The 13183-nt window shown below is 34.4% G+C and overlaps 1 protein-coding gene and 1 long non-coding RNA gene across 2 annotated transcripts; one reads left to right on the top strand and one right to left on the bottom strand.

Moving 5' to 3' along the window:
• Positions 1-3013: 3013 nt before the first annotated feature.
• Positions 3014-3460, top strand: LOC113723904 (uncharacterized). The gene has a single exon (XM_027246863.1). It carries the CDS (start codon positions 3014-3016, stop codon positions 3458-3460), a length of 447 nt encoding a protein of 148 aa, XP_027102664.1.
• An 8608-nt stretch (positions 3461-12068) lies between these two features.
• On the bottom strand, positions 12069-12978 carry LOC140035829 (uncharacterized). The gene is made up of 2 exons (XR_011839744.1): positions 12619-12978; positions 12069-12526 (listed from the first exon to the last, which is right to left on the bottom strand). It is a non-coding gene; the product is annotated as an uncharacterized lncRNA (long non-coding RNA).
• Positions 12979-13183: the final 205 nt, after the last annotated feature.

Below are 13183 nucleotides of genomic sequence, written 5' to 3'. Positions count from 1 at the left end.
ATAACCATTCGAGAGAGAAATGGTTATCGATATAGTTGTCTTCATTCTCATTTGATTAATAATTATCACCTGCAGTAAACCAGAAGTTTACTGATCCCAATGGATATATGATTTGACGAAAGTGAAAATATTTGAGAGCAGACAAATATTTATACATATCCCCTTTATATTATATATGGCTCCAAAAGAAATTTAGAATTTATGTCGGGTATGAATCACTTTTTACGATTAAATATCGTAAAATATTTGATGAGTGATCTATTAAATGATTTATTTATTCTGATGAGTTACGATTCCCGACATTAGGGGGAGGAAGAAATCAACCGAAAGGAAATCATTTTAAAAAATTGAATTTCTTGGATTCTCGTACAAAATAACGTGAACTGAAAGTTCAAAAGATTATTCATTTGCAGAAAGTTGCAAACCAATTATCAATTATATTTATCGACTTCAGAAGAGTCATTAAATCAATTATTCCTGCAGGAAATATTTTGATTAAAATTGATGTCCCTGAAGGACATGCACAAGTGCTACAAATAAATTTAAGCCCGGCCTACCTAAATAAGGTATAAATTGATTTCAAATATCTCTAGAGATTAAATAAATGTCATGACAAAATTTAACCCCTTGAAGAGGTCGCTCCTGAAGAGCCAATTTCTGAAGAGAATTAAATCATAGAAAATTTAATTGGAGCCTAATGAAATGTAGCACTTGATATTATAGAAGTTGATGAGGATCATGAATCTAGGTCGGTTGATGAATGTCGGTATAGAAATGATTGTTCAAAGTGGAAAGATACGATCCAATCTGAATTGGATTTATTGGTTAAAAGAAAAGTTTTTGGACCTGTAGTCCAAACACTTGAAGGTGTAAAGTCAGTAGAATATAAATGGGTATTTGTGATAAAGAGAAATGAGGAAAAAGAAATTGTGAGACTTGTAGCCCAAGAATTTTCACAAAGGTTTGGATTTGATTATGATGAAACGTATTCACCTGTAGTGGATGCTATTACATTTAGATATCTTGTGAATTTTGCAGTACATGAGAAATTAGATATGCGTCTAATAGACGTCGTTACTGCATATTTATATGAGAATCTTGAAAATAATATTTATATGAGAATCCCCGAACGATTCAACATGCCTGAAGCATGCAAATCAAAACCTAAAAATATTTATTCTATTAAATTACAAAGGTCTCTGTATGGGCTCAAACAATCTGGACGTATGTGGTATAACCGTCTCAATGAATGTCTGACAAACAAAGGTTATACCAATGATCCAATATGTCCATGTGTTTTTATTAAGAAAAATGGATCAAATTTTGTGATAATTGTTGTATATGTTGATAATCTAAATTTGATTGGAACTCCTGAAGAGATTCAAAATAATGTTGAATATTTGAGAAAAGAATTTGAGATCAAAGATTTTGGAAAGACAAAATTCTGCCTTGATTTACAAATTGAGCATTTGAAATGTTGAATTTTTGTCCACCAAACTGCATATACCCGGAAGGTATTAAAGCGATTTTATATGGATAAAACACATATATTAAGTACTCCAATGGTCGTCAGATCATTAGATCATAAAAATGATCATTTTAGATCGCAAGAGGAAGATGAAGAGATACTTGGTCCTGAAGTACCATATCTCAGTGCAATTGGTGAAGAATATTGGAATGCGACGATTAAAATATCTCAAATAATGTTTGCATCAGGGGGAGAAATTAATGCACAAGAATAGTGTACTCTTTTTCCTTCATTGGGGTTTTTGTCCCGATGGATTTTTCCCTGGTAAGGTTTTAACGAGGCATATTCTTTGTGTAATGGACATCCAAGGGGGAGTGTTATGAAACAATTAAAAGTATGGATGTCCCTTTGTATTCCCAAGAGGATTAATTCATGATTTATGGCTACATTATATATAGAAGTTACAATCCATAAATCTATTCATGTAGTGGAAGAACCGTTTCATAGGTTTCTTCATATTCTTGTAGTAGTGGGTGTTTAATAGGATTAATGAACCTTTAATCTTGTAGTACCTATATATAGAGATACATTGACACCCTTTGGAAATGACTTTTGTATCTTGTTGAAATACAAGAATATCATTCTCCATTGCTCTACTTTTCCTCTAATATCTCTATTCATTCTATAGTAGTTTATTAGTTTTATAACAGGGCCAAAAATTTTGTAGCAAAAAGGCAAAGTAAGAGCACATATGAAGAAATTGGTAACACAATATGGCAAGTTTAAGTGTTGGAAGGATCTTGTAATTCACCAACATGATTCAGATTGTGTCGATATTGCGGATGCAATCGCAATGCGACAATTATAATTTTCGAGACCAACAGGAATCCAAATAAGCTCTAATACTTGCTAGTACCAAATGCAAGTTCTTTCAACGTTACGAAGGCAATAAAGATGATAAACGAGAACGTAAAGGGACAGATACATGTAAGGGAAATTTGCCAAATAGATCCCTAATATTTACACAAAAATTTTTTTTAATCTCTAATATTTAAAATCAATCTGAATAGTTCCTAACAAATAAATTATGATCTATTTTGATCATAATACTCGTATTTGCTTATTTTTTTGACTGAAAATAGTACGCCTTTCTCAGGTGAACATATTTTCAAGGGCAAAATCGAAAAGCACGCTTGGTTTCCCTTCTAAAGCAAAAGTACACCTGACCATCACCCATTTTCACCTTTCCCCCTCAAATTACAGCCACAAGAAAATATACCCATATCAAAAATCATCAAAATTTGTCGAAACTACTGTAGAGACGGCAGCCAAAGTGCCTAATCAACTCGTGCCTATCCCGATTTAGCTGGAGCCAGCACCTAAGAATCAAATCCCCAAAGTTGACGATCAAGGGTTGAAACAAGTGATTAAGGCCTATTTGACACATCCATCAGAAGTCCCAGCATACTAACAGGGAAAGCTGATCAAGATCTGGTCTCGCAAGTTTTCTTCAAGAAAATTAAGGAAACTAAATTATTTGCTGACATGAAATTGGACTCGCTCAAGTCCAACAACAGCACCAGCAGCAGACACGCCGCTAAGGGGATAAAGCCTCAAAATGACGCGGGTGCTTTTCAGTTTGAGGAGAAAGCAGAGGCCTATAAAGCTGCTGGTGAGGCTCTGGAAACATCCAAGATTTCCTCACCAAGACAGAAAATTGATCCAGAAGGAAAAATGATCAAGAAAAACAGTAACAACATGGATGACGCTGACAATCAAAAAGAGGTTAAGTTGGAAGAGAATCATGGTGGGCTGAATATGCTGAAGTGGAGCTTAACCGGAATAGTTGCTATTTGTTCTTTTGGTGTTGCCACAGTTTGCATCCTTGTATTCGGAGGTGTCCGAAAGAATAAGCAGCAGCAGCAACAACAACAGAAGCTTCAATTCCACGTTTACACTGACGACAAGTGTGTTTTCCAGTTTTACCCTTGAAAATATACTCACGTGAGAGAGAGGCGTGCTATTATCAGTTAGAGAAATGAGCAAATACGAGTATTAGGACAAAAATGGATCATAATTTATATATTAGGGACTATTCTTGCTAATTTTAAATGTTAGGGACTAAAAAATTTTTTTATATAAATATTAGGGACCAACTTGAAAAATTTCCCTACATGTAAAATAGAACGTGGGAGCAACCAAATTTGACAATCACCATGCTTTGCAACGGGACTTAAGGCCTTGCTTGGATTGCTTGTTTCCGTCGGAAAATATTGTCGTTTTTCGTAATCACATTTTCCTATCACCTTTTTCCTTCACATATATCAAATCGCTACAGTAATTTTTCCATGAAAAATGACGAAATATGCAATCCAAACACAACCTAAATTTTTTTTCTTCTCCGAACTTTTTCCTTCTTAAGAAGTATTAAGACTTTGAAGGTAACATTGGCATTTCAATGCCTCTAATCAGGATATCTAGCCACATTATACTGGTAGCGGAGATAAAGTGAAATTTTTGAAACTTAAGAAATCCTAAATAATGTTATGACAAATAGGGGTGTGAATTGAAATCGAAATTTTGATATCAGAATTTCGACCGATTTCGATTTCGTTCCGAATTCAATTCGAAATTCGGTAAATTCCGATTTCACCGAATTCATGAATATAAAAATTATTATTATTATATTAATATTATATTATATATATAATATTATATATATGTGTGTGTGTGTGTGTGTGTGTGTGTGAAAATGAAATTGAAATCGAAATAGGAATTCCGATTTCATCGAATTCATGAATATAAAAATTATTATTATAATATAAATGTTATATTATATTATATATATATGAAAAATATATTTGAAATCGAAATAGGAATTTCGAATTCCGATTTCGATTTTGATTTCGAATTGTGAATTCGAAATCGGAATTTTCGATTTGAAAAATCTCGTTACCGAAATTCCGATTTTCATTCCGAATTGTGGAATTTGAATTTCCGAATTTAATTCGAATTCGGTCGGTAAATTAGAATTTTTCGATTTTGCACACCCCTAATGACAAACCTCAAGAGTTTTTAAAATTAACCCAAAAGTAAAACATATTGAACGCACTTACATTTTTGTCATGCTTATAGTGAATTTACCCGATCTTATCCCACTAAAACAAAGCCAACTGATTTACCAGTCCCATCTTCCACCAAAATTACCTTACAAGAATAAAAAAATCAAGATTGGTTTCTTTGTGCCTGCTAGTTGAAGTAACTGATCAAGGGATAAGTTTATGGTCGAAATAAGTCTGTCAGATCAAGATTTCCTTGTGCTTGAACATTAGATGGCACTAACTGGCAGTGACTCGTTCTTAATTGAAGCACTTCGATCTTTCTCCAACCAGATTTGGATGTTACCCCAAAATGACTAAGATGTTCTTTACTTTTTTCGGGAGAGAAATATGACTGGAAATTGTTGTAATGTTGTTGGTACATAGATGTAACAACAGTTAACTCAATTTACTAGCTTTGGACAAATTCCATGCAATGTTTTGAGGGGACGTCGGCTTCTTCACTTTCTGGTTTTGAGGCACCCTTGCCCAATCAATCCTGAAATTCTTTTCCTTTTGTTTTCATTATTGGAATCTACCCTCTTGCATGTTCTCCTCTATACTATAGTGGATCATTTCATGGGGTACGTAATTTCCTTGTACCTACAGAATATTATACAAATACCAACGAATTAGAGGAAAAGGAAAACAAAAAAGTGGTTTCAAACTCTACCATCGAATAGCAAGAGTGGGAAGAACAATGTCGGACCTTGTGGAATTATTGAGTGGGACTAAGTGACTTAGTGGACCTCACTTCTTTTGCCACCTGTCTTACTAACAATGCATTAACGGTTGAGTGCTCCAATATATTACTGTTTATGATTAGATTTAGTCTAGTTAATGGAATTCATTGTCACAACATAATAGTTGCTCCACTTACAGCGTCTCACATTTGGCCAAAGAGATCTCCATTACGACTAACCTAATTCAAATCCGGCTTGGATTCCTACTTTTAAGAGTTTTTATAGAAAAATATGCCGTAACGAATTGATGCATATATAAAATAAAAAAATAATTAAAAAATATATTCACGAAAAATAAAAAAAAAGAAGTTTAATAAAGGATGATTTATGTACAACCCTTAACGATTTTCACATTAACTAAATCTCTATACAAAAAGTTCGAACCTATGGGTGATTGATTAAGATTTAATCCTCACAGATAAAAATATGTAGTGCGTTAAAAAGCAATAATGCAATTAGAGCTCCAATCTAAAACTGCGTCTTTTGGTCAAATGGGGAGGGAGCTAGGCGTGGGGATGACCGACTAAATTACATGCTATTTAAAGTTCTTTCTCACACAATTAAGGCGGCCTTCAACATATCAATTTTTGGTTGTCAGATGTAGAGTCTATTTAAAAATCAAGTTTTTAAAAATATAATTAGTAGTACATGAGAGAGCGGAATATTACATGCAAAAATAAGAATATGCTGTGATGGGATACTTTAGATAGCCATGCATGTTTGAGAAGAAAATTTGCCTTTTTGGAAACTTGAGGTCTATGCTGATTAGAAAACTCTGGCGTTGGGACTGTTGATAGGGTTGTAAGATTTTTTTGTCATTGAACTTTTCTCCTCAAAGAAATTTTATTAAAATCTTGCATGCAGGTGCAAAAATCCAGAGTATAGCTTTAGATATCTTCCCGAACATCACAGGATTAATCAAATCAATTACTGAGAAGAATTAAGTAACCTCTCTGCAGCACCAAAATCATCCATTATGTCTTGGTGGGGTAGCACACGTACTTTTTTTAACTAGAAAAATTTTTAGCATACTTTCTTTCGTCAGTCTACTATTTTGCTTCCTTTCTTCGTCTTTTATAATAATTGCAACGCGACACATTGTTTTGCTCTTCAGTTCTTCTATAATCTATAGGAACCATCCATGAGTAGCTAAAATCATAAAACACCAAAATTCCCATTCCCCAGAAAAAAAATAGAAAACAAGAAAGAAGCCTGATTGCATGTACATGATTTTGGAGATAACAAGCAAACATGTAAAAAAAAAAAAAAAACCCCAATTTCGTCTTGCGAAAATGGCATCAATTGTTATACGATGTGATTAACAAGTTGACTTGCTGTAATTGTTCTATCTTGCGGCCCCAAGGCTAGGCCATATGCAAAGTAGACTTTCAGATCATCATTCCTTCAACCTCAATTTCTCATGCATTGTTTAGTGGAATAAAAGCGTTACAACTTTGAGCGCACAAAAGGAAAGTTAAAGAAAGTCTAGGGAAAAGACAGATGCATATACGTGAAATATAGGAAAATTCACTCCAACTCAGTCTGTTCTGTGAAGATAGTGGAAGACTTCAATCATCCAATAGCTAGCAAAAGAATAATTGCGCCACCTTCAACTTGTGAAAACAATTGGCGTAAAATATTCGACCTTCATTATTATCTCTGGTGCTTGGACTACATTGTATCCTTCTTTTTCCATGTCTTTACGAGTATAAGTTACTTGCCAATTTAGCCACATCAACATGCAATACTTCTGTAATTACATGTAACGACTTCATAAGTCTTATTGATTAATTAATTGCTTTGTAATGAATGTTGACATCATCCTTTTACAAGGTTAGTTGCTTAAAGTATATCAATCCTTACATCACTTGAACATAAACAAAGTTATGTTAGAGGTCTATTTACTTTGTTGTAGGGAATTCCTTTCAATCAAGAAGGTGTAGATTTAGATATATTATCCAAATGGTTAACTCCGTCTATAAAACTTTTGCACCAAATGTTGAACAATTTGATGGATTGGTATGAACTACGAAGAATCCCCCATGTTTCCTTAGGGAACTTTTTAGCGTACGAGTGGCCTAACACTTTCTGGTACACTAGCATACTCAGGCAGCCAGCTAGCGTAGCTACCAAGCTTTTGGTAATTCAAGATACCAATGTCCAGAGTGGGGAAAATGGGATAATGACTGTCTAAACTTTGTACCAAGAGTTCTGTCCACTCAGGCATTTAAATGGAAATGAATATGCCTGTTAACTTGATTAAGTGGAATTACATTTGGACATTCCTACTGAGGAACTAGATTTTGGTTCCTTCTTCGTTTGTCTTTTATGGCCCCTTGTGATCACTTGGGGTCACAGCCTTGAATGTAGAAAGACTACTGGTCCATTTGGAATAAGTGTTTTTGAAATGTATTTTGAGGAGGGAGGAAAGAGGGGAAGGGAGAGGAAAGGAGAGAATGAAGCAGGAGGAGGGGGAGGGGGAGGGGGTGGCAGCGTTGAGGAGAAAGGAAGATCGGGGATGACGGTGGCGGGTGTAAGAAGAAAGAGATAATAGTTTTTTTTTTAGTGCATTTGAAATTGTGTAAATTTGAAATGTGTTATTGTACACTCCAAAAACAAAAATAACTTTGTGGAAAACTCCATAATCCAAGCAAAGCCATATAATCAAAGACAAATACATTGCAAAAGTAAAATTGCTGACCTTTATAATCCACCATAAAAGCTGAGTTAAAAGGGTGCAATAGATTCTTGAGTTAGTCTCGAGTGGAAAGTGATCATTGTTAGGAATATGTCATTTTCACCAGAAAAACTTTTGCTCCTGTTCGTGTCTTTCCAACTAAGAAAATGATCAGTGCTGTTAACTAAAAACCTGCTTTTTATGTTGCATCTACGAAAAGAACAGAGTCATTATGGACTTTGAGTTTGAGTTACATACTTATATCACAGTTAATCAGAGACAGCATGGTTATTGGTTTGGCAAGTCAAGGTGTCTCGGAAATCCTGGCTTGGCTAGTACTGATCAAGAACAGATTTGATTGCTGAATTTCTTGGATCTCCACCAAGATTTTGTGAAAGCAACTCTCACTCTTGTGCATGTGTTCGTGAGCCTACTTTTTTGCCTTAATTAACATATTAAACTTGGCAAGTCGCACATATGAATGATGCCATAGATTGCTGCCTTTATTCCATTCACAGTTCTTGAAAGCAACTCTCATGGCTCTGCATGTGTGTTTGTGACCAAACACTTTTTTGGGTCTTCCACATACTTAAATTAGTTGTACTTCTTTAATTCAGAATGTACTAAGGTGGGATGATGTAGTTTCATGGATGCGAATATCCAAAGTGGATATTCAAAAGAGACGGCACTGCAACTATGAATCATGGGAGTGGATTACAAGGTGAAGTACATAATGGCATTCTACGGAGCCCAAAAGAGAAGTTAAATTAGAAAATTTATCATATGCAAGGATATGCCTCATTTGTTTAGAAATTATTTTAGGATATAGAAATGCCCAATTCTCTCTTTCCTTCATTTTTGTAATCCTCCAAAAAAAAAAATTTTTTTCTTTGAAAAAGAAAGAGACAGGAGCAGTATCTGAAGATTATCAGCCCTGCTAAATCACTCTTTAAGACTTGATAGTCCAACTCCACAAGATAAAGTGTTGCGACCTGGTGCTGAAATTAATAGGTCATGTTGGGAGTTACGTTCCAAAACAGAAAAGTTGCATGTCAATTTATGAAGGCTCCAAATAATTATCATTTTTTACTTCTTAGTGCTCTTGCTTTTTCCCTTTTCCTTGATATGAAAATCAACTGATAATTATCTGCGAGTGTTTTGAAACTATACAACTAACGTGTGAAGCCATTACTAGACGTCCACATTTAGCATTGACTCATGATTGCAGCAATTGACAAGCTAGGGCCGAAAGAGCTCCAAAATGTTCCATTTTTCACATCCCCAGTCGGTGGACGGATGGATTGCAGGAGCACTGTTGAGTTGCCTGGTGGCTTCTGACTAACTATAAGGGTTGGTTGTGCAACGGATCTTCTGTCCCACATTTTGTATCATTCTTTGTCCCACTTTTTATTGTATTGCTATTTCTCCTACATAAATATCATATTTTAGTTCTTTTTTGTTTTTTTAAAATCCAATAACTTTTAAGATCCAATAACAGTAGTTTCGAAAAAGTAATATATAATAAAAAATTAAAAAATACAGCAGAAAATTCATAAAAAAAATCTCATTTTTTATGCATTTTGATTTTTTGAGTATGTTAAATTTTGTGTATAACTCAATTAATAGTTATTGGATCTTAAGGAAACAAAAAAGAACTAAAACATGATATTTATGTAGGAGAAATAACAATATAATAAAAAGTGGGACAGAGAATGGCACAGAGTGTGGGACAGAAGATTCGTTGCGGGTTGATTGGCGGTAGATAGTTTAAGCTATTTGTCCACTGGTACACTATTCAATTCTCAAGGTTTGTCTATTGTTAAGAAATTCAAGCCATTTCTGCCCTAAAAGAGATTTTACAGTACCCGTTTGGATTGTTAGTTTCTGGAGTTTTTATTAAAAAAAATATATAACATAACTATTTGATGTGTATAAGATTAAAAAGTGATTGAAAAATATATTCACAGAAAATTAGGTGCAAATTTGAGAGTGCATGCCCATGTAGGCATCAAACTTAATTCTTTTTGTTTCTCAAATTTTGTGGACTTGACAATGGTACGACTATTTTTGCCAAAAATGACCCAAAATAGTAAACGACCAAAAATGTAATTTGGGTAAAGTAGTTCAATTTACACATGCTAGAGATCAAATTGTTTTCTTTTAATGTGAGACAATTCTGATTACTTTGGCAATTTTCTCCTTTATGTTTCCCATTTCTTGACTCGTGAGGAAAGCCTAAAATGTCAAGTAACGTTAAAAAAATAATAATAATAAGGGGTTGAAGTTACAACATCAACTATGCTAATTAGTAAGTGATTTACAAGAATGACAATCACTGCATGCCACTTAATGCGGAAATAGAGTCTCAAAAGTTGAGTATCAGTTGATGTAATTCTTATAATTTCTAGTGTAAACTTGCTTTAAAAAATTCAATTTAAACTCATACAACCTGGATATAAATTTAAATTTATCAATTCATACAATTAAATTAGTATAAAAGTTACTATTATAAGTAAAACCGTACGAATTTACATCAAATATGTAATAAGAATTATATGAATCAATTTAACAAATTGATCATTACCCCGCTTGTGAGGCCTCCTATCCTATTTAATTTTCTTCTCATCCTAAACTTTTTTTTTTTAATATCAAAATGACAAATGCTATGATACTCTAATAGAATAGAGGGAAGTCAGAGTAGATGCAAAGGTTTAGGGAAAATGCCAGTTTTCATCCCTAAACTTTGGGGTAAGGACACATTTCGTCCCTCAACTTTCGGGCTCAACACATTTGATGTCTGAATTAATAATTTTTGACCAATGTTATCCTTAAACGGCTATTTTACCAATTTTTAAACGGACCGTTATGTATTCTTTTTTTCTTTGTCTGAACAAAAACAAAATCAGGTAAGTATCCAGCTGTCTCCACTTTCCCTTGTACGAAACCAACCTGAACTTCATTTGCTCTCTTCTAACCCTTTTCTTTCACTTCGGCAACAACCAAATCGCATTCCTCCAAGACTAAGCTTTGTTTGCAAATTTCTCCGAGAGTAAACCCCCTCTTCCAAATCGAGAAGAAACTAGCATAAGGCAACAGCCAGCGTTGTGGCTGCATTTCCATAAAATGAGATCGAGAAGTCTTGAGTCGTAAAATTTGCATAAGTGATAAAAATTTTATAAATTGTAAAAATAAAATAAAATTTAAATAATTAAATGTTATATTTGCATAAGAAATAATACAATAATCATAATAATGATAATACAATAATATTGGTGTAATAAAACTGCCATTAATTTAAATATTTACTTATAATACCCAAAGAGCCTAATTACCAATTTTTTCTTCTCGCGCTCAAATATAACATTAACCCGCATGCGAGCTAACCTTGAAATAGAAAAAACACAGAATCCTGCTTGCGGGTTTCAACGTTATTATGCAGGCGGGATTTTAACCTGCTTGCTTGTGAACATGTACCACATTGCTTTGAATTTTTGTGACAAGAGGAAAGTTTTGTCTGATGAATGTATTTGTGAAATGACCTGAGTGGTGGTAGATGGGTTAATTGGGTCGGTTGCGTTACCCAATTGTTTATATCCATAAGTAAAATTTTATGATTCCCATACCCATCCCCTCACTTTTTCTTATTTATTTCTGATTTTTATTACTTTTCATTAATTCACTAATATAACTTGTACACCTACCTTAAGGGCATTTATGGGAACAAAATTTCCTCTCTTTCCTGAAAACACTTTTTTATGTTTACTTTTGTGGTCATGGGCTGATTTTGTTACAAAATCAGAAACCTCAAGGGAGGTTAGTGTAATTGTGGAAACCTCAGGGGAGGTCAGTGAAATTGTCAGAAACCTCAGGGGAGGTTTCTGAAATTATCCCTTAAGTTTAAGACTAAATGTACATAATGATACACAGATAATAAATAACCTTCACATTCTAGTGTCATAATTAGTGGCTGTTGAAACCAACAACATTCACTCTTGAGCTTGGATGCTTTTCTTTGGCTTTATCTCTTCGCACACACACACACAAGGAACAAGCAGTCCTACAGGATCATCTTCATCTGGTCGTGCCATCATTCTGCTCAGGATTATCTGCGTCAAGAAATCTACAAAAAAACTACAAAAGCCTCATCATAATCATCTCATTCTGTTTTATCATCCTTGTTTCTCTGATCATAAGCACCATAATCTTATTCCACCCAATGCTAGTTCTACTGCTGCTAATCCAATCAAAAACAGTACAAAAACCAAAATGAACAGATTTAGCAGCTCCAATTCAATAACTCACTCCAAGTTTAGCACTAACTTTCGCTCCATTGCATGTCCAGTCTTTTTCATAATAATAGACATAATCAGCAGCATAGCCAATAGTATGATGATGCCAATCAATATTTTTCTCTTCTACGGCTTTTTGCAATTGTTTCTTCCATCCGATTCACCCTTCTTAACAAACCCGGTATAATCATCCTTCCTCTTGTACAAATTGGTTCATCATGCCATTCAAAATATTTACACCTATCAGGTCTCTACAAATATAAACCCATTCAGAAACATCAGCAAAGCACAATTAATTTGGGCCAAAAGAGTAATAAAAATAAAAAAATAAAAATTTTCTTACAGGCCATCTTGAACAACCATAGAACCGTCTCCCAGGATTATCATCCCGCCATGATGTTGCCATTTTTGCCCGCAATCCACAGACACAGAGCCGGGTGTTGCTGTTTGATGTTGATGATGATGACGACTCAAGACTTCTCGATCTCATTTTATGGAAATGCAGCCACAACGCTGGCTGTTGCCTTATGCTAGTTTCTTCTCGATTTGGAAGAGGGGGTTTACTCTCGGAGAAATTTGCAAACAAAGCTTAGTCTTGGAGGAATGCGATTTGGTTGTTGCCGAAGTGAAAGAAAAGGGTTAGAAGAGAGCAAATGAAGTTCAGGTTGGTTTCGTACAAGGGAAAGTGGAGACAGCTGGATACTTACCTGATTTTGTTTTTGTTCAGACAAAGAAAAAAAGAATACATAACGGTCCGTTTAAAAATTGGTAAAATAGCCGTTTAAGGATAACATTGGTCAAAAATTATTAATTCAGACATCAAATGTGTTGAGCCCGAAAGTTGAGGGACGAAATGTGTTCTTACCCCAAAGTTTAGGGATGAAAACTGGCATTTTCCCCAAAGGTTT

Source organism: Coffea arabica, chromosome 2c (assembly GCF_036785885.1).
Source record: "Coffea arabica cultivar ET-39 chromosome 2c, Coffea Arabica ET-39 HiFi, whole genome shotgun sequence".
NCBI classification, from domain to species: domain Eukaryota; kingdom Viridiplantae; phylum Streptophyta; class Magnoliopsida; order Gentianales; family Rubiaceae; genus Coffea; species Coffea arabica.
This window is presented reverse-complemented; position numbering and strand designations above follow the sequence as displayed.

Bases quoted from the DNA above. Each gene is read 5' to 3' on its own strand.
- LOC113723904 (XM_027246863.1), top strand. From the start codon at position 3,014: ATGAAATTGGACTCGCTCAAGTCCAACAACAGCACCAGCAGCAGACAC.